The 21,129-nt window shown below is 42.2% G+C and overlaps 1 protein-coding gene across 1 annotated transcript; it reads left to right on the forward strand.

Moving 5' to 3' along the window:
• Window positions 1–1,907: 1,907 nt before the first annotated feature.
• On the forward strand, window positions 1,908–20,965 carry LOC135371005 (protein HIRA-like). The gene is made up of 26 exons (XM_064604973.1): window positions 1,908–2,074; window positions 3,534–3,596; window positions 3,698–3,899; window positions 4,853–4,947; window positions 5,353–5,448; window positions 5,565–5,647; window positions 5,749–5,826; window positions 5,901–6,068; window positions 6,158–6,205; window positions 6,594–6,650; window positions 6,752–6,822; window positions 6,973–7,078; window positions 7,761–8,033; window positions 8,771–8,859; window positions 9,677–9,851; window positions 11,289–11,374; window positions 12,099–12,282; window positions 13,241–13,357; window positions 13,565–13,729; window positions 14,752–14,912; window positions 14,983–15,041; window positions 15,416–15,524; window positions 15,588–15,713; window positions 15,849–16,012; window positions 17,080–17,165; window positions 18,920–20,965. The coding sequence occupies exons 1-26, from the start codon at window positions 2,038–2,040 to the stop codon at window positions 19,049–19,051; spliced, it is 3,030 nt and encodes a 1,009-aa protein (XP_064461043.1). The 5' UTR covers window positions 1,908–2,037; the 3' UTR covers window positions 19,052–20,965.
• Window positions 20,966–21,129: the final 164 nt, after the last annotated feature.

A 21,129-nucleotide genomic window follows, 5' to 3' on the forward strand; every position in this document is an offset into this window, starting at 1 on the left:
TTTTTTTTTCGACACAGATTTTTTAAATAAAAGAAGCTTAGGCGGGTTATGCGGCCGGGCGGACATATCCTGTAGGGCAGTGCATGCAAATACTGGACGATTAATTAGCTAAAATTCATTAAAAAGCTTATTAATTAAATGTTTCCTCGTTAAACACCCCGAGAAGCGAACGTACCTTGAGACAAGAATTGCCAAATTTCGCTATGCAAGTGAGCCTAAACCAGAACTACGCACTTTTCGAGCGCAGAAGCGACGCGACCTTCGCCTCATCTGGGTCGGGGAGCGGTCTTTGTATCTGGCCAACAGATCAGCGCCTACTCCAATCAGCTTCAAGGCACGTGACCCTCTCACGCGGATTGCCTGTCGCTCTTCCTGTGCTGTAGAGTAGTGCGCACTTCTGGTTTCGGCTCATTTGCATAGCGAAATTTGCTCATTTATATCTCAATGCACGTTTTTCTCCTCAGGGAGTTTAATACATGTGGCACGCAAAGGCTCATGGGAACTTCGAGCGCCTTGGCGGCCAGAGGCGGAGGTAGAAGAAGAACAACATTCCCGGTGTGCGCAGCAGCAGCGTCTGCCGTGATAAACCATAACCGAAGCAGACGACCGAGCAGTGTTCCTCAAAGTTCCCATGGTGTTTTGCGCCGCGCGCTGGGTGGCGCGCGCATCTTTGTAAAATCGTCTATTTTGCTATCTCGGATTTCACAGAAAACATCTAATTAATAAATTAATTAACGAATCTTAAAACCCTAATCAGTCGACCAGTAGTTGCATACGATGTCCTACAGGATGGCCAACCCACCTGCCAATATGGCAGCAGCGCGCAAGAAAAAGCCCTGTTTTGTGCTTAGTCCAGTGAGGATTAGCCAAGTGCCCTAGTGCATGGGAAGTGGGGAGCATGGTACCCAGCAAGAAAAGCGACTGGTCAGGATCACGTGTAAGTACATGTGATAAGGCCAGCTTCACGCTTCTTCTTGTCCTGCAAATATTGCCCCCCCCCCCTCCCCTTGGAGTAAATCCTGGGAACACTCATGACTTTGACCATAGACAACAGCGGGATTCCTGAAGCCATTCTGCCTTGCGTCTGCCCTCTGACTGGACATTCTGGAACTTTCTTTCGTGCATGTACTGCACTGCACTGCGTGCCTGTTTTTCTTTCATTTTTTCCTTTCTTTTTGTTTATGTTTCGGTTTCTTTTTTTGGAATAGCAAGCCGTTTTTTTTTCTTTCACTCTATTAAACATATCCCCCCCACCCTCCTGAAGCCATGGAACATGGAAAATGAGCGTGATGTCCTGGCATGAGTTAGCGCTGTTGAAAGGTGACAACAAGAGTATGAAATAAGAAGACAAGATATGAAATGAACGGCACGAAAGAAACGCGAACCCTCCTGTTTTTGTTTTCTAAGATGCTCTGTCTCATTTTGTTGTTGTTGTTTTCGTATCCGCAAGCGATATTTGTCTACGGTTTCGCCTGTAAATGACGTCTGTACCAGAGCCTGGTGAATGCAGACGACGTAGAGAAGGGTTATGGAACCGATCCCGGTGCCGGCTGTACTGTCTGGGGGTTTTCCTGGGTTTCCCTCAGACGCTTTCAGACAGTCGGCACAGTTGCTTTAGAACTCGGCCCAGGACGCACATTCCCCAGGGCGTCAGTCGTGACGTTGCCCACCTCTGTGATGCCGACTATGGCGAGCCCTTCACCATCACCGCCTTATGAAACCGATCAAATACGCAGTCTGTGTCCATTGTACGTCACTTCGATGTAAACTTTAGTGAAAATATCCTCTGTTCATTACTATTTTGTCTAAAATTGACTTTGAGAAGTTAACACGTGGTTACTGCTAAGCCGTTGCCAAAGAATCCTAGCGTTTTGACGAGAGCGCGGATGCGTCCGTCAACCCTGTCCTCAATCCATAACCATGGAAGCGGCTAGGGACGCCAATGCGATTGAATGCATGTGACAAATGTTGCATCAATTAGATTTTTCGACTTCGCACTGTCACCTGGATAATGTGTAGTGCGAATGATAAAGAGCGATGAAGCTCCTAAAGCCAAGCTGGGTGACCCACAATGGTAAGCTCGAGGCAGGGAAATGTTGTTAGGCTTACATTTGTTATTATCAATGAGCGGTTACCGGCCCTGAATGTCATCACACAAAGAAAGTTTCATAATGTCTTTTCTGCTAATATTTGTACCGGAAAACTCTCTGAATATCTAAATAAGATTTCCTAGTTCCTAGAACTACATGAAATTCATGAGTAGAACAAAAATTACTCAAAATAAAGTTGCTGTGGCGGATTGCTGACTTGTTTTTAATTCTCGCTCCGTAAAACTCTACGCTGATTAATCGACACACGATACGTTTGCAGAAGGCAAAATTACGTTGCCTTCGCGAGCGGTCAGTTTGCCTTAGAGGACGGTTTGTGTCTGACACGGTGCGTAATGTATACATCCAGTGTGGGTACGTTGAAATGCGGAGAAATCAGCTACTTTTACTCTCGTTTGTTTTTGACACGTTTCGACAACTTAATACAGTGAATTTTCTGCACACCGCGTGGAGATACATCATGTGCAGCATAATGATATAGACGGAAAAGCTAGGTACTCGCGAACAAACCTCATCTCTTCATACTCATCTCTTTTCCGTTAGACCTCGGCTGAATATGACTGTTCTATCTTCGAACTACAGTGCCTGATATGTTTTACAGTGCAGTTTGTGCAGCTTTACGCTGCGTACCGCTCGCAAATAACAGATATGTTAAGATAAACAAACCTCATACAGAATTCCTAAAGTAAGAACAGATGCGCTTAGTTGTAATATGCTGCCCACTACATTGAAGGAGAACCGGAGGTGTATTCCAGTCATACCCATAATCCTGTACACATTTTTCGTTCTACAGGACAGAAGGCATTCCGATCACAACAATAACAAAGTTTAATGTTGATCATGTCCATTGTGAAATGCTTGAGGGCTTGCCAATGGCCATAAAATGAACAAATATGGTTCTGTACGTGTTCCATACTGCTGGCACAGTAGTGACTTTGAAGAAAAACTTTCAAACTGCTCTAGTATTGACTTACACAATTTTGCTATCATCACTTATTTTGCAGAAGATGCTCCAAGTGGCAGGATTATTTAGGCTACACACTGGCAACACAACAGGTGAAAAACAAGGTGAAATACCAGTAAAATTTTTAACGTTTCCAAGCTCGTTCAAGCCTCATCCTCAGGACGAAACTCATTCTCAGGATGAAACTCGAATGAGCTTCGAAATGTTAAACATTTCACTGGTATTTCACCTTGTTTTTCACCTGTTGTGTTGCCAGTGTGGAGTCTAAATAAAGATAAATTATTTTGCATTACATGTACCCTTGGGTGCTTACTGGGGCATTTATGTTATGTTATGTTATGGCAGTCAACACTATATTTAGTTTATTTCAGATGTGGTTAAGGACACTCAAATTACTGCTTCGTTCTGCTGTTCATTGCCTTGCCAGTGTGTAGTAACAATGTCAGTAATTTTCCTATCAGGGCACCCAATTTTTTCGGTCGACATCCATCCGGATGGGTCAAGATTTGCGACCGGGGGTCAAGGTATGAACAATATTAAAGCCACAGAGTCCTGTACATTCTCTTTGTTTCATTTTTGTACAAGTGGGCACATTAAGAGTGAGTTCTTCTGGAAATCCACTTAGGATCGGATGCCGGACAGATCTGCGTGTGGAACATGGCACCCGTGATGAAGCAGGAAGACGAACAGAATGAAGCTGTTCCCAAGTTACTCTGCCAGATGGACAATCACCTGGCTTGCGTCAACTGTGTCCGTTGGTCTGGCTCTGGTCGTTTCTTGGCGTCGGGTGGCGATGACAAGATTATCATGATTTGGCAAATTGCAAGGTGGGCACTTTCACTAGAGACGGGACAGATCCAGAATTTTATGAATCCAAATCCAGGGAAGGTTCTGCGAATCTCGTATCTTTCGCATCCTTTCATAAAACGAGAGTTTAAAAAGCCAGGGAAAAAAAAGAAAAACCCTTACTGAAAAGTGTTTTGAAGCAGAATTTGATATCTTTGTTTAATGAAAAACAAATTAAATAATAGTTCACTATCAGGAGTAATGATACCCGTATACTTCTTCTTAAATGTAATTTATTTAACATGTTGTTCATCGACTACAGGTAATACATAAACTCTCGAGTCTGAATTCTTTCCATAAAACTGAGAAACCATCAAAAGCAAAACCATGTTGCTTTTAAACTTGTAATGTAAGAGTTCCTGCCTGAACTCTTTCCGTCCAGACCAATGTAAACGAACAACCTAGAAAACACAGTTGAAAGTTTTAAATTAATGTGCCAGGGGCCTGCTGGCCCATCGGGCTTTCGGCGGATTCCGGAGGGGCCAATTTTAAAAAGAAACAAACAAACGTGGTTGCTGAATTCAAAACATTCGATTTGCCGTTTTGGGCACTGGGATTCGGATTCCCGAATCTCGAATCCCTGCCTAGGATTCGTGAATTCGGTTGGCCCATTCCTAATTTTCACCCATTGTCGAACATTGTTGTGGCACTTTTAATGTTTCCCTACTACTTTGCTAGCATGTAAATCTGTTTTTTTTTTTTTTTAATTTAAACTTCAACTGTGACAGGTTACTTCTCGAACTATAGTCTTCCAAACTAAATAACCTAGAAAGCTGTGTCATTGGGACGCATTTACCTGCATTTTTCAGCTCTGAGTGTTCTTCCTCTTACGACAACTTCCTGCCTGTGTTACTTCTTTGCACAGTATGAATGAAATTAATTCCTCTGCCTAAGTACCATGCCACCCGATCTCTACCATCTCATTGCATTTTAGGTACGGTGGCACCACAAGTATCTTCGGAGGCGGTTCCAAAATTGCAAATGTGGAACACTGGAAATGTGTCAGCACACTCCGGGGTCACTCAGGAGGTAGGACACCTACAAATACAGCATGTTATTCTTTGATGCATTAGCAATGTTAATTAAAGGGGTACTTCCATCAAATGCTACTGCCCCCACCCCCCATATTGCAGTTGAGCTTGTTGGATAGACAGACAAGCTGACTATGCTTTCTAGTTTATTGTAAGCTACATGTTCATAGGTATACACATATATTGAGTTTAATAGATGTGTTGCCACTCATCTGATCTGGTTACACATGTTACACATGTAGCAACATTTGCACATTTCTAGCCTCGTTACTTTGCCAGCTGGGCTGTCTTGCACATTTGCTTGCATTGTAGGTCTTGAATTAATACAGGTTCCTGTCGTTTTATTATTTATTATGTATTAACCTATTATGGAATGGAATATTATGGATTTATTTTTGTGCAGATGTCCTTGACCTGTCCTGGTCACCCCATGACATGTGGTTAGCATCTTGTAGTGTGGACAATACAGTAGTCATTTGGAATGCCAAGAGGTGGCAAGGTAGGAGAGCTTAAGCAGTTTCCATTATTTGGTTATTTTGTTCCCAGCCAATAGAATGTGAGCATCAAGCAATGAATGTAGGTGAAACTTGAATGACACGCACTTCTAATTTTCAGAAATTGTGACCGTACTCAAAGGACATACTGCATTAGTTAAAGGTGTGTCTTGGGACCCCATTGGAAAGTACATAGCATCGCAGGTTAGTCATGCAACCATGTCGTCTGCTATGCTTTCATGTGGTGTTACGAAGCTGTTTGGCTTTACTGTTTCTGATGCTAAGTGGATGCCCATCCATTACAGTCTGATGACAAAAGTTTGCGAGTCTGGAGGACACACGATTGGCAGCAGGAGTGTATGATAACTGAACCATTCAGTGAGGTTGGTTTACAGCACTTACCAGTTACAGTTTTTATTTGGGTCCTTCTGCGAACAACCTTGGTCTTCATTCCCAGTGTGGTGGTACAACACACATCCTTCGGTTGTGCTGGTCCCCAGATGGACAGTACCTCGTGTCCGCCCATGCGATGAACAACTCTGGACCCACGGCTCAGATTGTTGAACGTGATGGATGGAAAACCGGCAAAGATTTTGTCGGACATCGAAAGGCTGTCACCTGCGTTGTATGCATGCTTTATGTATCTCTTGGAGCTTCCTGTATATATCTCATATTTAATCGATGTTGGTTACATGAAATGACCTTGCATTTCAGAGATTTAATCCTCATATTTTAGCGAAGCCTTGCAAAGAGACAGGAAAGGTAAGAAAGTTTTTGTTTAGGAATTTTTTTTTCCTGGAAGTGTTATTGATTGTTCTGTCTGAACTTAATTTAGAGAAGAGCAAGCAAGAGACTACACCTGGTTGTTTTATACTAAATAATCAGTCATTTGGTAGTTTGCAGATTAACTGATCAATCAGGTTCTTTAATAGACATCACAAATTATTCGTAATGCAAGTGATTACTGAATGTCCTAAGATCACGTTAAAAAGATTTTTCTTTCTTTTTAAAATGCTGACAAGCTGCAGTTGAAATACTGAAGGTTTGATTGTTAAATTCTTAGAGGGCAGTTTAAAGTGCAGTTTGAAGTGTTTTCTATAAACCTGAAGTTACCTTGAGGCATTAAACGTTGTCGTACTTCAATCTTCAGGTGAAAAATTTTTGCTGCTGTGCAATTGGAAGCAGAGATCGATCCCTTTCTGTTTGGGTAAGTCACAGGATTATTGCAGTGGGGAGCATGCAGCATTCATAGGGCTGTTGTGCAATTTTTGTCATGGCGATACATTTTTGTAAATGCTGAATTTTCAGATGACATGCTTGAAAAGACCGATGGTTGTGGTTCACGACCTGTTTTCCAATTCAGTTTTGGACGTGTCGTGGTAAGCTTGAGCGCTCAAGGCCTTTATGGCTGTTCTTGGACACAAATAAAATTATTATTATTACTATTACTATTATTATTATTATTAATCATGTTGAAGGTTCATTCACTTGGTGTAACAGTAGCTTCCCTGCTTGTTTGTCTTTTGAAGGAGCCAAACCGGGAGCCAGATTCTGGTCTGCTCTTGGGATGGAACGGTGGCTTACATAGAATTTAGTGAGGGGGAACTTGGCAGGCCAATTAGTCCAGAAGAAAAGGTTAGACTATTTTTTCACTCTTTACATGCACCATTAAGGACTACCTAGTTATTATACTTAATGTCATAGGAAAGCATGCACATAGTTCATTCAAATTTATTGCATGCAAGTTGAAGCTATACTGTACCTTTACAAAGTAAACAGGTGTGAAAAATTGTATTCAGTTTTGTATTGTAAAACGTTTGTCATACCTAAGTTTTTCTTTTTTCTGAAGGGTGCTTCACCTATACAGTGCCACCTCCATGTAACAGACACTAAACATACACACAGTTTCATAAAGTGCACAAGCCTAACCTTAGGCAACATGAAGCACATCAGCAGTGCATCGCGAATTGTCAATTTCTTCAAATTGCGGATAGGACTCTTTCATGATTTTCTGAATAACTGGAGCATCAACAAATGCGGATGTGGTCCATTACCTTAGGAACTGTCCCCATGGTCTTCACCTTTACGATAGGATTCCATAATGCAATTTAATAATAATATAGTGCTAAGAATGCTGCGTTTTATGCAATTTCATCACATCGAGTTTGTCTCTTAAGGGCACATTATCATCGACATGAACACAAGGTAGTAATGTCGTGTAACGTTACTGGTTGCAGGTTGTATTAGCTGAGGTACACATATCAGCACATATAATTGATAGTTTTTCTATAACAGCTCTCCTGCTTCTTTTGTGCAGACTTCTTGGCATCAGAAACTGTACGGCAAGAGCCTCGCAAATATGTCTCCGAGCAACAACCAGCGAAACCTGGTGTCTACGCTCTTGATTGAGAACCCAGATATCCTTAAAGTGCAGGAAGAACAACAAAAATTGCAGCATCAGCAACAGGAGCAGCAAAAGGAGCCAAGCAGAGAAGTTAATGGTGTATCAACTTCACAGCCAGCCTTGACAAGTTCAATTGTCCAAACATCCAGTAGAGACAGCAACAGCAGACATTCCCTCCACTTGAAGGTCAGTGGCACCTTTGGTTTCACCAATGGCATTGCAATGTCCGCAAGTGTTTGTATCAGTGCCCAATGATTGTGTCTCTAAGAGGTTCAGCCTTGCTTCATTTATGGGGAATACTCACTAGCATGAACCACATAAGCATTGTACTCATATTTTAAAACCCTACATTTTGATCTCTGTGTCGATGTTCTCCTGAGCAAATACTTCCTTTGTGACATGAGTTACTGGCATTAGGTTGAACGCAAAGCATTTTCAGTTCTCTTGTGCCATCTCATGTAAAGAGAAATTCAAGCTAGCAGTAGGCCACGTGTAGGATCAGATAAAATATGTATTATATGTCTTTTGCATGTTGTACATACTAAAGCACATCTGGCATCACGTTAAAGTTAGCTCATCTTGCAGGCGGCAGGAATACAACATTGACGCGGACGACACACCAAATTACAGACACACACGGAGACCGCATTTGGTGTGTCGTCCATGCCAGTGTCGTATTTCTGCCGCCTGCAAGATGAGTTTATACCAACCCACCCAGCTTATTCTAGGTACATTAAAGTTTACAGAGAGCATTGCAGCATTTCTGGAGTGACACACTGTACTGTACTGCCAATACATAAAGAGATTACTGCAATTTTGTGTGAAAGTCTTCATATAGGATCTGACTGCGTGTTCTCACTAAATACGTCAGTCGTAAAAATCCACAAAATTGAACTTTATGCTGCTTCATTGGTGTCACAAAGGGCCCAACGGACAAACAGATTGAGACAAGAATGCCTGACGGGCGGAGAAGGATAACGCCACTCTACATTCCTCCTGATCCTGATACTGGGTAAGTTTGTAAATGTTTGCGGCAAATGCAAACATGAGGAACGTGCAAATTGTGCATGAACGTCCCATTAGACTCTGGCTTTAGGTTGTTATGTGCATACCATTTCCTTTACTTTGAAAAGAAGCATAGGAGGTGCGCTCCTTGTTACTTTTCGAGAATTGTTGAAGGGTTTCTCAGAGCGGAAATGCATGAAAGAGCTATGCCTTGGTGCACTAGAAAGGAAGTGTATTATGGTTAGAACCTGAAGTTTTCGGGAAATTTTTTTTTCTTCTAAATTCGGGGGGTAAAAATCGGGTAAATAAACGTGTGCACTAAATTCATGCGAATTCGGGTGAAAGAAATTTCTAGTATGCGAAACTCGGGGAGAAATCGGGCTCAGTTACTCAAACTAACTGTAGTGGTTTGGTACAAATGGTGATGTAACTGTATTTGCTGCCAAACAAGTTAGTGAGCATTCCTACAGGCGTCTCAATGAGGGCAATTTGTCGGGTAAAAATCGGGTTTCACCCTAAAGAGGCAACCTCCAATTCGGGGTGCAAATTCAGGGAAGAGTCTGGCTAAACCCTAAGACTTCAGGCTCTAATTGTGGTGTATACTTCTAACGTGTCAGACCACTTACTTAATTTACACTTGTTTTGTACACCTAATTGTGAGGTATTGCCATCAACAAATGGTTCTGCGGGCGTAACTCAGTTTTTCATAGGCATTGCATACGGTTATTACCATTCTCAGTCATCTTTCTGTCCTTGTCGCGGTTTAGTAAAGCCGATATTTAGCAATATGAGTAACTGAATGCAACATGTTTTGGTGCATGCAGGGATGTTCCTATGCCTTTCAACAGTCAGGCATTGCCCAACTTCAGTTCTTCTACAGAAAGCAAGAGCAAAATTGTGATTGAGAAGCGTACAGAGACATGTGATGTTCCCCCTGTCACAACTGTCACCACTTCTGTTGCAGTAGATAGGTCTCCAGATAAAACCCCACTGCCAAAGGTGAGATGTTTTCACTGTGTTGTTTAACGTCTCATTCGGATTTCTCTACTTAGTAAGGTCGGCTGCAGCTTTACCTAGCTGCACCGTAAGATAAATTTTGTTTTGCACACGAGAATCACTAACTGTCATCAAAAAGGTCAACAAAATATGCAGAAAATAGTGATTTTACAATGTATGTTCACTTCTGAATGTCAGCGTCATTGCTTTGTGTGACAAATCCAGCCAGGCGACTTCCACATTTCAAATGGAGGGTGGGTTGGTCTTGTGCAGGGCTGGTTACCAAAAATAATAGTGTTTCTGTTTCTGGTACCTAAGAAATTCAATTTTTCGTTTCTGTTATCGTTTCCACACAATTTTCGTTTCTGTTTCCGTTTCTGGTAAAGGTAATGAAAATATTTTCGTTTCCGTTTCTATCTTTGTTTCCTACAGAATTTGGGTATTCTTTGGGGGTTCTTCTTCTCCGACCAGTCATACTCGTCACAGACTCAGGCACCAACTTGGCACAACTTCGGTACAAACTCGAGTATAGCCAACAGTTAGTGGCGCGGTTACGGTGTTGTGGCTTTGTCCAGATTGGATTGGATTGGATTGGATTGGATCGCATTATTTTAGTATCCCGAGACGTTTGTGAGCCTCCCGCTGGGATCTCTCTGCATGAATCATTCGCATTGTCGACATGTATATTGCCATTAAATCAATCTGATGACTGATGAGATATGAATGAGACAATACTAATGTATGCATGTTTATTTGTTTGTTTGTTAATACCCTCAAGGCAAAGCACTACAGAGGGTAGTGGTGGTTAGTTATAATTTGATGGAACATATCAGCGTTCATACAAAGCAATGATGATGGAAGGTAGTTCCACTCCATGATTGTTCTAGGTATGAAGGAATTAAAGATATTATTATACGCATATTAAGAGGAAAGGTAGGGGAATTATGTTACGTGAATTCCGTTAATGTATCCAGGCTTGAATTTTGTTTTCGTTTCGGTTTCCGGTAGAGGTAACGAAAATATTTTTGTTTCCGTTTCTATCTTCATTTCCTGCGGAATTTTGGTATTTAACGTTTCCGTTTCCCGGTAACCAACCCTGGTCTTGTGGGAAGTCAACAGTGTTCTCGTTGTCCTCCAAATTTATTTTGTGCATGCCCATGTAAATTTTCCTGTCTGGAGATTAAAATTCACACCGCGTGCATGCACAGTTGCATAACGATGTAGATATGTAATATGAGCACCTTTTGATACAGATGTAGTGCTAACATTTTCATTTCATGTTTGTCTTTCTCAGTGAGCATTTTGAGCACACTAGGAGACTCAGTTCATGTTAAACATATGATATAGATATTCGCATCACTATATATTCAATATGTGGTGTGTTGCTTATCGATGAGCGACTCACTGGACTCATGCTGTCTCTTGTTCGCTTGTTTACAGGAAGTAACGAGCACAAATACGCAAAACCAGGAAAAAGAGACACCTGGTCAAGCATCTGCATCATTGTCTACAGCGGTGCCAGAAATGTAAGATTTCGAAAAGCGTATGCTGCATGTGGCATAAAAAAAAATATGTAAGATTTTTGGGGTAAAAATCTTCTCTTACAACCTACAAAACTACGGGCCAGAAAATATATTTATTTCGATTTAGGTTACAAAACAATCTTGCTCAAAGACTGGATATACAAAATGTAAACGCTGTCAGTGATAAGAAGTTGATAATTAAGCTCTTCCACATATTTTCAAAAGAACCTGCAGAACCTCATAGTTTCGCATGCTCTGAGAGCATGCGAATACCTTGCATGCTCTGAGAGCATGCGAGACATACACCAGAGCTCATCCCCATGAGCTCTGGTGTATGTATCCCAGCCACGGTGCCCATCTCCACCCTACATTGGAAGACTACCAACAGCTGCGGCGAAGAGACTGAAATCGACTTCCGAGGAGCAATGTTGCCAGACGCATGGCAGATTGGGCACCGTATGACATCGTATATCCCAAAACTATAAATAAATTTTGGGATACTTCCACATCACAGAGAGAAAAATAACAATATTTTTGAAAAATATATTGGATTGTACTTGGATTGCAGTGACATAAGTTCGGTGGGATTCTGAAGATATGAGATGCTTTGTCCCTATTGTGGCACTGTAATGCCTTCCCTGTTTTCCCAAACACTTTCGACCTAGTATTTCTTTGCTGTATTTGTGGTGATCGAGTTGCTTATTCCAATTACATTATGTCGTTTCAGCAAAACTGAGAAGGTGCCACCCTCGAAACAGTCGGTGCCTTCTACTGAGCATAATCAAGTTCCTTCTTCATCTGCGAAACGGAAAGCAACAGAGGCGACTCCCACCGGCCGGCCAACTGAGAAGAAGCGGGGCCGCCCGCCGTTGTCACAATCGCTGCATCACCAGCAGGCAAAAGCAGAGAAGGTGCATACAATATAAATATTATCTGCACTGAGTCCCTGTAAGGTCACTGAATTGGGAAAGTACCGCCATCCTCTGATCTTTGCCGCCACGACCTTGGAACAACAATGGCTGCCGTAGCATACCAACACATGCAGCGGCCGCCATTGTTGTTCCAAGGTCGAGGCTGGAAAGGGAAAGCATGGCGCTACTTTCCCCAATCCAGTGACTTTAAGTCCCTGTGGCTGAGCGTACATAAAGGACTTTGCAGACTGCTCATGGTGAAGTGGAGAAGACGTACCACTGCTGTAACCACCAGACCTGTGAAAATTGCTTTTCACAAGTAATGGAATTACAACTACAACTGCATGCTCATAAAAGCAATGAGATAACTGCTATAATTACAAAATCATAATTATCTCATTAAAATTATAGTTACTCTATAAAGTAATTGAGCTACACCCAGTTACCTTCATTTCAGTATGTAATTTTGATGCATAACTCTATTCTTTTTCCCTGAGGAATGCAGTATAAAAACGTTGTAATATTTATTGAAAGGGCAAATGAAATGGCTGGTGTAGTATGGTACAAATCTGTCCTTAGCAGCAACATGAGAACATGCCTGAACTGAGGCTATAAAAATATCGCAGAATTTTGGTGGATGACTTAAAAATGACGCAGTAAAACGGTGGAAAAGGGCCTTTTTTTAATGCTGAACAGATGAGTAGGAATCACAGGCGGCATGAAACTGATTCAACATTTAAAATTAAGTTTAATCCCAAGTCACATGCAAAGCACTAATTCTGAAAGTACCTCTGCAGTACATGTTACTTGCAAAAGTAGTTAGGTTAGAGTTACAATTACATAATATTGAAATTATCCTGGAAGTAGTTCATTACTGAGAATGTAATTAGTTATGCTAATTGGATTACTTGTAATTAATTCATTTGAAGGTCTGTTAACAACCCATCGTTTCTATTAGGCAAATGCAGAAAAAGAAGCACAGCGTGCAGAAGTTCCTACGCTTCAGACGTCATCTGTGTCTCAGCCTCAAGTACTCTTCCCTCCTCTACAACAAGCCATGCCATCAGTTGTTAAGGTATTGCTACTCTTTTTTTTTTTTTTAAGGAAAAGTACCCTGTTGCAAACAAGATCAGATCCGCAGCTGTGGAAGAAACCACCAGCCTTGGTATTGGTCTTCCCGCCGTTCTCTCGGCCTTGGCTTTCATGCTCGTTTGCAAATGCTGCTTTCCTTGAACATATTCTAAGGTGCTCAGATGGCTGCTCGTATTGAACTAATTTGCAGGTTGGCATGGAAGAGTCTGGTGTGATCCGGAGCATACACCTTCATGTGGATATTCCGGTACCAGGGTCTCGAATGGTCAGCAAAGTGAAGTGCTGTGCAGAAGAAGCAGTGTTCTGGGAACACCTGGTGTCAGGCCGAGGTGTGGCTCTGTCAGCAAATAGGCAAGTTCGCAAATCTGAAATGGCCTAATAAGGGCATCTGATAAAAACAAAATTGATTGATGTGTATACAGAAGTGAAGCAGAATTGTTACAATGGAGATGCGTAAATCAGCATTTTATTAATGGAACTTCACTGAGCCTTTGTTGACATTTTTATGAATTAGTCCAATAATTTGTGCACTCTGTTTGCACACTTCTGCTGTTCAAGCTTTGTCGTTTGTGTAAAATGTGACGTTAGGTTTTAGCGAAAGTATCTCATAGGCCTGGTTTCACCAACGCTGGTTAACTTTGAACCGAGATCAAGGGTTGCTAAAACTTGAAGTTAACACTGAATACTTTTTTACAAACGTCAGTTGATGATGCTATGAATGTTTCAATCACAATAACTCCCTTTAGTGAATCAGAATTAAGCCTTAAATTCATGTTATGGGACCGTTGATCTCAGTTAAAATGTAAAATCGGCACTGGTGGAACCGGGCCATAGAGGACCACTTTTCGTGGCTTGGTTAGCCTAGCACTCCAAACTAAAAAGCTTCGAAACTTAACCTTATAGGGTTAGTGGTACAGTGCTATAGGTGTGTCTGAACCACAACCAACTAGTTTATAACGACCATGTCATAATCGGCAAACCCAGCGCAGAACCAGACGTACGACTACCGTAGCAGACGACAGCAACAGCTCCTATGAAAACGGGTAGGATGATGATGATAATCAACTTTAGAAAGAAGCATCTCCCGTGGGACTTCCACCACTTGTACAAAAAGACTAAGGTAAGATAAAGTACAAAGTATTCCAGAAATTGAGGAAGCAATAGTAGTGCCACCGCTAGCCTCCAAATGCGGCGCTGGGAAGGGATGCCTATGGCATGGTCGTTATAATCTAGGAGGTCGTGGTCTGAACCCTAGGTTGGGTCCAAAGTGGGTTATGTGACGTGTGCCCAAAGCTGCATAAATTGTATGTGTTTTTTTAAGTACATAATAGTATTTTAAGGTATCGAAGATTTGTTTCCTGTTGTCCGTGCAGGCAGTACTCATGTGTGGCATGCGAGGATCGGACATTAACTGTGCTCGCGAGTACGACAGGTAGACGCCTTCTTCCGCCACTGGTCTTGCCATCAGCAGCCTCGCATTTGCACTGCAAGGGCAGCTGTGTTCTCGTTGTTACGACAACAGGGTCCCTGCATGTATGGTACGATCAACGCTCTTTCTTTTTTTTAGTTGCGTTTTTCTGTTTAAAATCAGCATCTTCCTTTCAACAGGAATCTTGATGAATTGGTCTGCACAGTTCGTGACGAGTCTGTAAGCCTTCTCTTCAGAGGTGAGCTGAAGGTGTAGTGCTGTCGTAGCGCTTGCCTGCTTAAATTGATCACGTCGCAGATACACACCGAAACCATTCCCTTATTATGTATGTAGTATAAACTATGCTGCGTATCGTGCTGAACACAGCGGGCAAAAAACACATGGTAGCTATGCAGATGAGAAGTTTACAGAACAGCTTTTTGCATCAGGAACTGAAAATAAACCGGTTTTGTTAATTCGGTTACCAGTAACCGTAACCGATACAGTGGAGAAAGCCCGTAACCAAAACGGAACCCTTTGCAGAGTTTGAGACATGAACCGTAACCGAACTGATATTTGTTTCTGTTTCAGTCCTAGGCTGTAAGTGTTTATTTATTTTCATGTTTGCTTCAGACACTCCTGCGGCAACCATCAAGTCTTCCAGTATTACGGATGAAGGCTTGCCTTTACTCACCTTGTCAACTGGGAAAACCTATCTGTACAGTAAAGATCTCTCCTCGTGGTAAGCCAGAACTTGCTTTTTTTTCCCCTTCTGTTTCGCTAAGCACACACATTTTTTTCGCAGGTTACAAATGACAAGTCCTGATGATGCAATTGTACAGTGTTCCGACCACTATGCCTCTATGCCTTCTACGGATGTGTTTAATGGTTCTTCCCTGCCTCTTGGATCGTTACAGCATTCTCTGTTCAAGTGAGACTCTCCCCATGAGTTCTTACCTTTCTCACTTGTTTCATTAAGAACTCAACTGTTGAACATATTTATTTTCTTTCGTTATCCATGTAGTACCATTGTAGTATCATTGACTGTGGTAATGGTGCATTTCAGAGGTCCAAGGGCGGCGAAATCAGTGTTCCACACCGGTCCCTCACTACAGCAGGCCGGCACGTTAAGTTTTCTCGATGCTCAAGTCAGTGCAGCCCTTCAGCTTCATTCGGGCAAAGAATACAAGTTCTGGCTTCTGACTTTGGTCAGGTACCTTGCCACAGAAGGTGAGGACGATTATGTAGCTCTGCTTATTTCAAAGGAGTTTGGATAGGGCCCTGTGTGTTCGGGTTTTATGTTTTTTGAAAATAGGGGGGGGGGGGGTAAAAATCTGGTTTTATTTCGGGAGCCGTAAGAGAGGGTAAAATCAAGTGATATCAGTTGGAATAGTAGATTTTCGGGTGGAAAATAAAAAAGGATTGCTTCTCGCATATTAGATTGACATAACATGCAGAAGAGCTGTGCTGAATGCATAGTGTTTAGCGATTTCCAGTGCCCATATTGATGGCTGAATTGGCACTTTTCTTTTTTCCGTGTTTTCGAGCTTTACCGAAGTGATGGTGGCGCAAATCGGGGGGGGGGGGGGGGGGTAAAAACAGGCTTTACCTTAAAACACATGGCCCTAAGTATGGAAGGGCCCCACCCAAAAAATATATCAGTAGGAGTAGAAATTAGGACTATAAGCCCTGGGATACACATTTGCACATGAAGTACGAGTGCAGTGTGCAGTCCTGCTGAGCAAGAGAGGTTTGGCTATTGCGGGTCAGAAAAGCCTCTTCCCTCTGGTGCCAGTCATATTATGTGAGCAACAGTGAGGCATGTGCTTCTTCTTTCTTCCTTTCATTTTGCGGCTGTATTTGATGCCGCCCATCCTATGTGTGATGCAGAGCAGTCGAGTGGTTGCTCCCGTGCTGCCGCAGACAATTTTCTCCAGCCAATAAGAGTGCTCGGATGATCTGACATCATGCACATTATGTCTGAACCGTTTCGCAAACCGGTAACCACCTAAATTTATTTCAGTTCAGTTCTGGTTCGGTTCAATGCGTTAAAGATATTTTGGTTCGGTTCAGTTCCGGTTAAGCAAAAAAATACGGGTTTTTAGCGGTTTCCGGTTCCGATCCCTGTTCATATCATGGTGTAAGAAAAAATTACGTACAGTTTACGTTACAACTTACGTATGCCTTCCGTACTCGTTCAAGGGAGCAAGGAGGTTTCATTTAGCATTGCATGAAACTGTCAGAAACTTGTTGTGTTGACAGGAAATATTCCATCTCTGTCTGTTTATTCATTGAAGGTATTGAAGGTCGGTTGAAAGACCTGTGCTCACAGCTTCTTGGGCCCATCGGCACACCGTGCCACACGTGGAAGCAGCACATCCTCGTAAGTGTTTAACATTATGACTGTTCTGCACCCTGCAGCTCTTTTCATTATATATATTTATTTCATTATATATTTCATTATATAATGTAGCCTCGACATTTCTTTAGAGGGCTAGAAAAGTTACGGCTGCTTACCTTGTTTGTTCTTGAACTGCATGCTCTAATGCTCTGAAACCAGGTTCGTCAGTGGCCTTACAACCTCACAACCTGAACCTGCAACTCCGCATGGCAGCCCGTTACAATCGATATTACCAAAATGAAATGCAGACTTCAGTATATCAATAGCTCTCCTTATTTTCATCCTCCGAAGGGTGATGCAAGGTCGAGGCTTGTGGATAACAAAGTTCTGACTTTTCAGACCAGTCAGATAAGATTCGAGAAATGCTATATTGATTTTTTGATGGCATAATTTTAACAGTCGCTCAAGACGAAAATGTTACTTTGTCCATTCCTGCTACTTCATATGAAAGGGATATTAGGAGTACATTACTTTGCACAACATGCTACATAATGCCCTGCACACAAACAATCAGAACGCTGAAATTTGTCAATGGAAATGCTTTTGAGAACGTGAGAATCTGCAGGGGGGGGGGGGGGGGAAAGAAAGAACCAAAACAAAACTAATAAAACTAATTTTTGTTACAACAGAGTCAGGAATTTTGTACATCACAGAATTCAGGCATCTAGTCTCTAGGCAGCGCAGCTTGTTAACCAAGTTTGAGGGAACAAAGGAGATAAACATGAACTAGCTTGTTACAAAGGAGGAGGCTTACATAATGGGGGTCATGTGGGACCAAAGCTTTCCTCCTGGAGGTCAGTAGGAAAGGTTGCCTATACGCTATGCAAGTTACGCCAGCCGTCGGTGCAGCTCTCCAGTTTCCCTCTTTCCCCTATTGCCCGTTGAGGTACCTTAGTGGTGCCTATCCCAAATAAGGGCGCAACATTTCAAGGCCTATGAATACCTCCTTATTGCTGCCTAATGAGTGGACAGACACTTTGTCACAAACTGACAAACTGTCATGCATCCATGGTAGGAAACCCCCCCCCCCCCCCCCCCCCCCCCCCCCCCCCCCCCCCCCCCCCCCCCCCCCCCCCCCCCCCCGAGACGAGGGACAAGGAGGGACATGCACACACAATGTCTCAAACACAACTAGAGAGTTTATTTCCACAACATCATACTTAAAACACACAAAGGGAGTCACAAAGGGAAAGGGAATGTATACTTATCACCAGGTCGCTTGCCACCTAACCATCCTTTCACTGTCATAGCATATTATGCAGGGTATGGGCTTTCTACAGGATCATGGGATTGTTGCGTGAAAAGGCTTAATATCAAACTGTGTGTCTGTACCAGAGCACTGCACGGGTCGCATTCGTGGGTCTGAGCCTGGCCTATATTTGGTTTACCCACCCGGGCCCGGACCCGACCAGAACCCAAATAATTTTTAGGTTTCTCTACCCGGGGCTGGCCCGACACAGTGTACTGGGCTGTAAAAGTTGACCGTGGCCAACTAACAGTGGGGTAGCACAGGATGGAGCCCGATCTAGAACCGGCAATCCACAGGCCCATAAAATCAAACCCCAGCCCAGCCCAGGCTTGCAAAAAGAAAGTGACCGGGCCAGACTCGTTGCAGTGCTCTAGTCTGAACTGTGAGCTTCCTGAAATTTCTTTAAAACCAGGAAGTACATATTATCAGACCCCTTGCAAATCTTTCATGTTCCCCCGTAACCCACGTTGCTTCTTTACCCGTGTAGGGATTGAATAAGCGAGAGCTACTTCGTGAGATTCTGCCAGTGATGGCAACCAACCTTCGCCTTCAACGTCTCTTTAGTGAGTTTAAGGACCAATTGGACATGGCATCCAACACGCTACCTCCCAATGGCTGAAAGAGCTGCAGTGAAACATAGCGTGTTGTGATTCTTAATTGACATTGTCTCCCACACCAAAGCAATACGACTGCCACAATGATACCACAGTGGTACTGTGTACCAGAAGTCATTCGTACTTTTGTTCTCACCGACCATAGTTGAAATTGGAGAGGTATTTCAAAATGATTATACTAGGCGTTTTCTGTCAATGTAGTGGGATATCGTTATGAGAGGCAAGGAGTAATGCAGTTTGTTACGGTACGTAAGGAAGTGCTGTGAATCAGTGTGCTTGTAAGATGAGCTACAGCATTATCTTTTGCGCTTAGGTTGTTGCTAACGTTTGTGTTTTTAAATTTCTGCTGTTTGTAAACTGAAAGGAAGTAATGAGCCAGACAAAACACACATGTTCTGGCTGCTTAGGTGAGTTTACTTGCATAACGTAAGCAGCGTAGAACCTGTCTGCATGACAGTTTGTGTCGAATATTTTAAAAGCGGAGATTTTAATGCTTTCACTAGAGAGGTGAATGTTTTGCGGCGCAGCTTTTGGAAGTCGTTTGTCATATCGAGTTTGGAAATGCACCGTTTCTGGCAGGACCTAAATTAGGAACAAACAAAGCACGAATATATTGCAGATTTTATTAAACAGAGATTGTTATATTGAAGTTTAGTTGTACCACACATAGAGCACATTTGGTGCGTATATAAGATGGCATTCCAGATTTGTGCCAAACTATGACATAGCTAAATATTCTGTTGTCCAGCTCACAAAGGTTGCATGCATCTGGTCCTCAGAGTAAAGCTAGTTATCTTTTTTTTACAACATAAATTATTTTATGTAACATTATGCGTGCATATAATAATGGAATACAATGCCTCATTCTATAATATCAGAAAAAAATATTTGGTTTCAATTTGCCATAATTCTGACATCACAGTTGGTCTTGTGGGTTATAGAGAACACCCCGGATATGCTACGACTCCTGAGCATATGCACAACACAGGCATGTAGCACACGTTCAAACATGTTTGTTTCATAAAATTAAAGAAATTGGACTTTGCGCCCAACACAACTGTGACGTCTACAGAGGAGTGCGAAAGTGCAAAATTTTTATTTCAAGTTTCTACATGTGTGGATGTCGAAGAATTTGAAATTGTTTTACAATGCACACATGGTGAATGTACCTTCGAGTACTGAATACTGAGTGCTCCCTAGAATGCCTTCACGGCCCCCTTTGATGCTCCAGAGCTGTTCATCCGACTACGTAGTCCAGTTAGAAAAGAAATATATTGAGGTTTAAAAAAAATTCAGATGATCTGCAATGTTTTTACAAGTATACCACTCAAGACCGAAATAGTTGCCTGTGGAGCATTTTTGACTTACTTTGTCGTGGTGATTTATATTGCATATTGGTGTTGTACCTTATTTGAAATACTAACTTTTTCTTGTTTGTGTATAGAACTGAAAGTTTGTGTATAGGACTTTTTTAAGGTGTCACAGTGGTTGAGACCACCATGTACATGTTGTACAGTCAAAGATGGAAAGTTGTTTTGCGTAAGCACATGAAATTGCAGACATTTGCTGGATCAATTATGAATCTTGGACGATTCTGTCGTAGGTATCACAGGTGTGCCATTGCAGAAAGGTTTATGCATCGTGCATGCAGCTGTGGCTGGTAGAAGTGTGTCTTAGTTAGAGTAGCACTGTACAGTCCTGGTTCTGATGCTCAGGAACTTAAAAGCTCAACAAATCATTTGTACAAAGTTGCACGTTTTAAGAAAAGTGGTGTTGCCGAACAACTGAGTCATTTGTATTCATAGATTCATGTCATGTATGAATGAGCAAGTTTTTATCATTCCATTGGAAAAGGATTTGTTGCTAGTTTCTCCTGTGAATTTTGTCACAATTATGTATAATAAATGAAAACGAATCTGGCCAATGTAGTGTCCTCAACTTAATAAAGTTAATTCTGTACAAGGATCTCTATAGCAGCTAGCAATCAGAAAGGGGTGATCCTTTACAAGGATCCCTAGCAGCTAGCAATCAGAAACGGGTGGGCCTAGTTGCCAACTGCCAGCCTTGGAAATAATTCGAAGGT

Source organism: Ornithodoros turicata, chromosome 10 (genome assembly GCF_037126465.1).
Source record: "Ornithodoros turicata isolate Travis chromosome 10, ASM3712646v1, whole genome shotgun sequence".
NCBI classification, from domain to species: Eukaryota; Metazoa; Arthropoda; class Arachnida; order Ixodida; family Argasidae; genus Ornithodoros; species Ornithodoros turicata.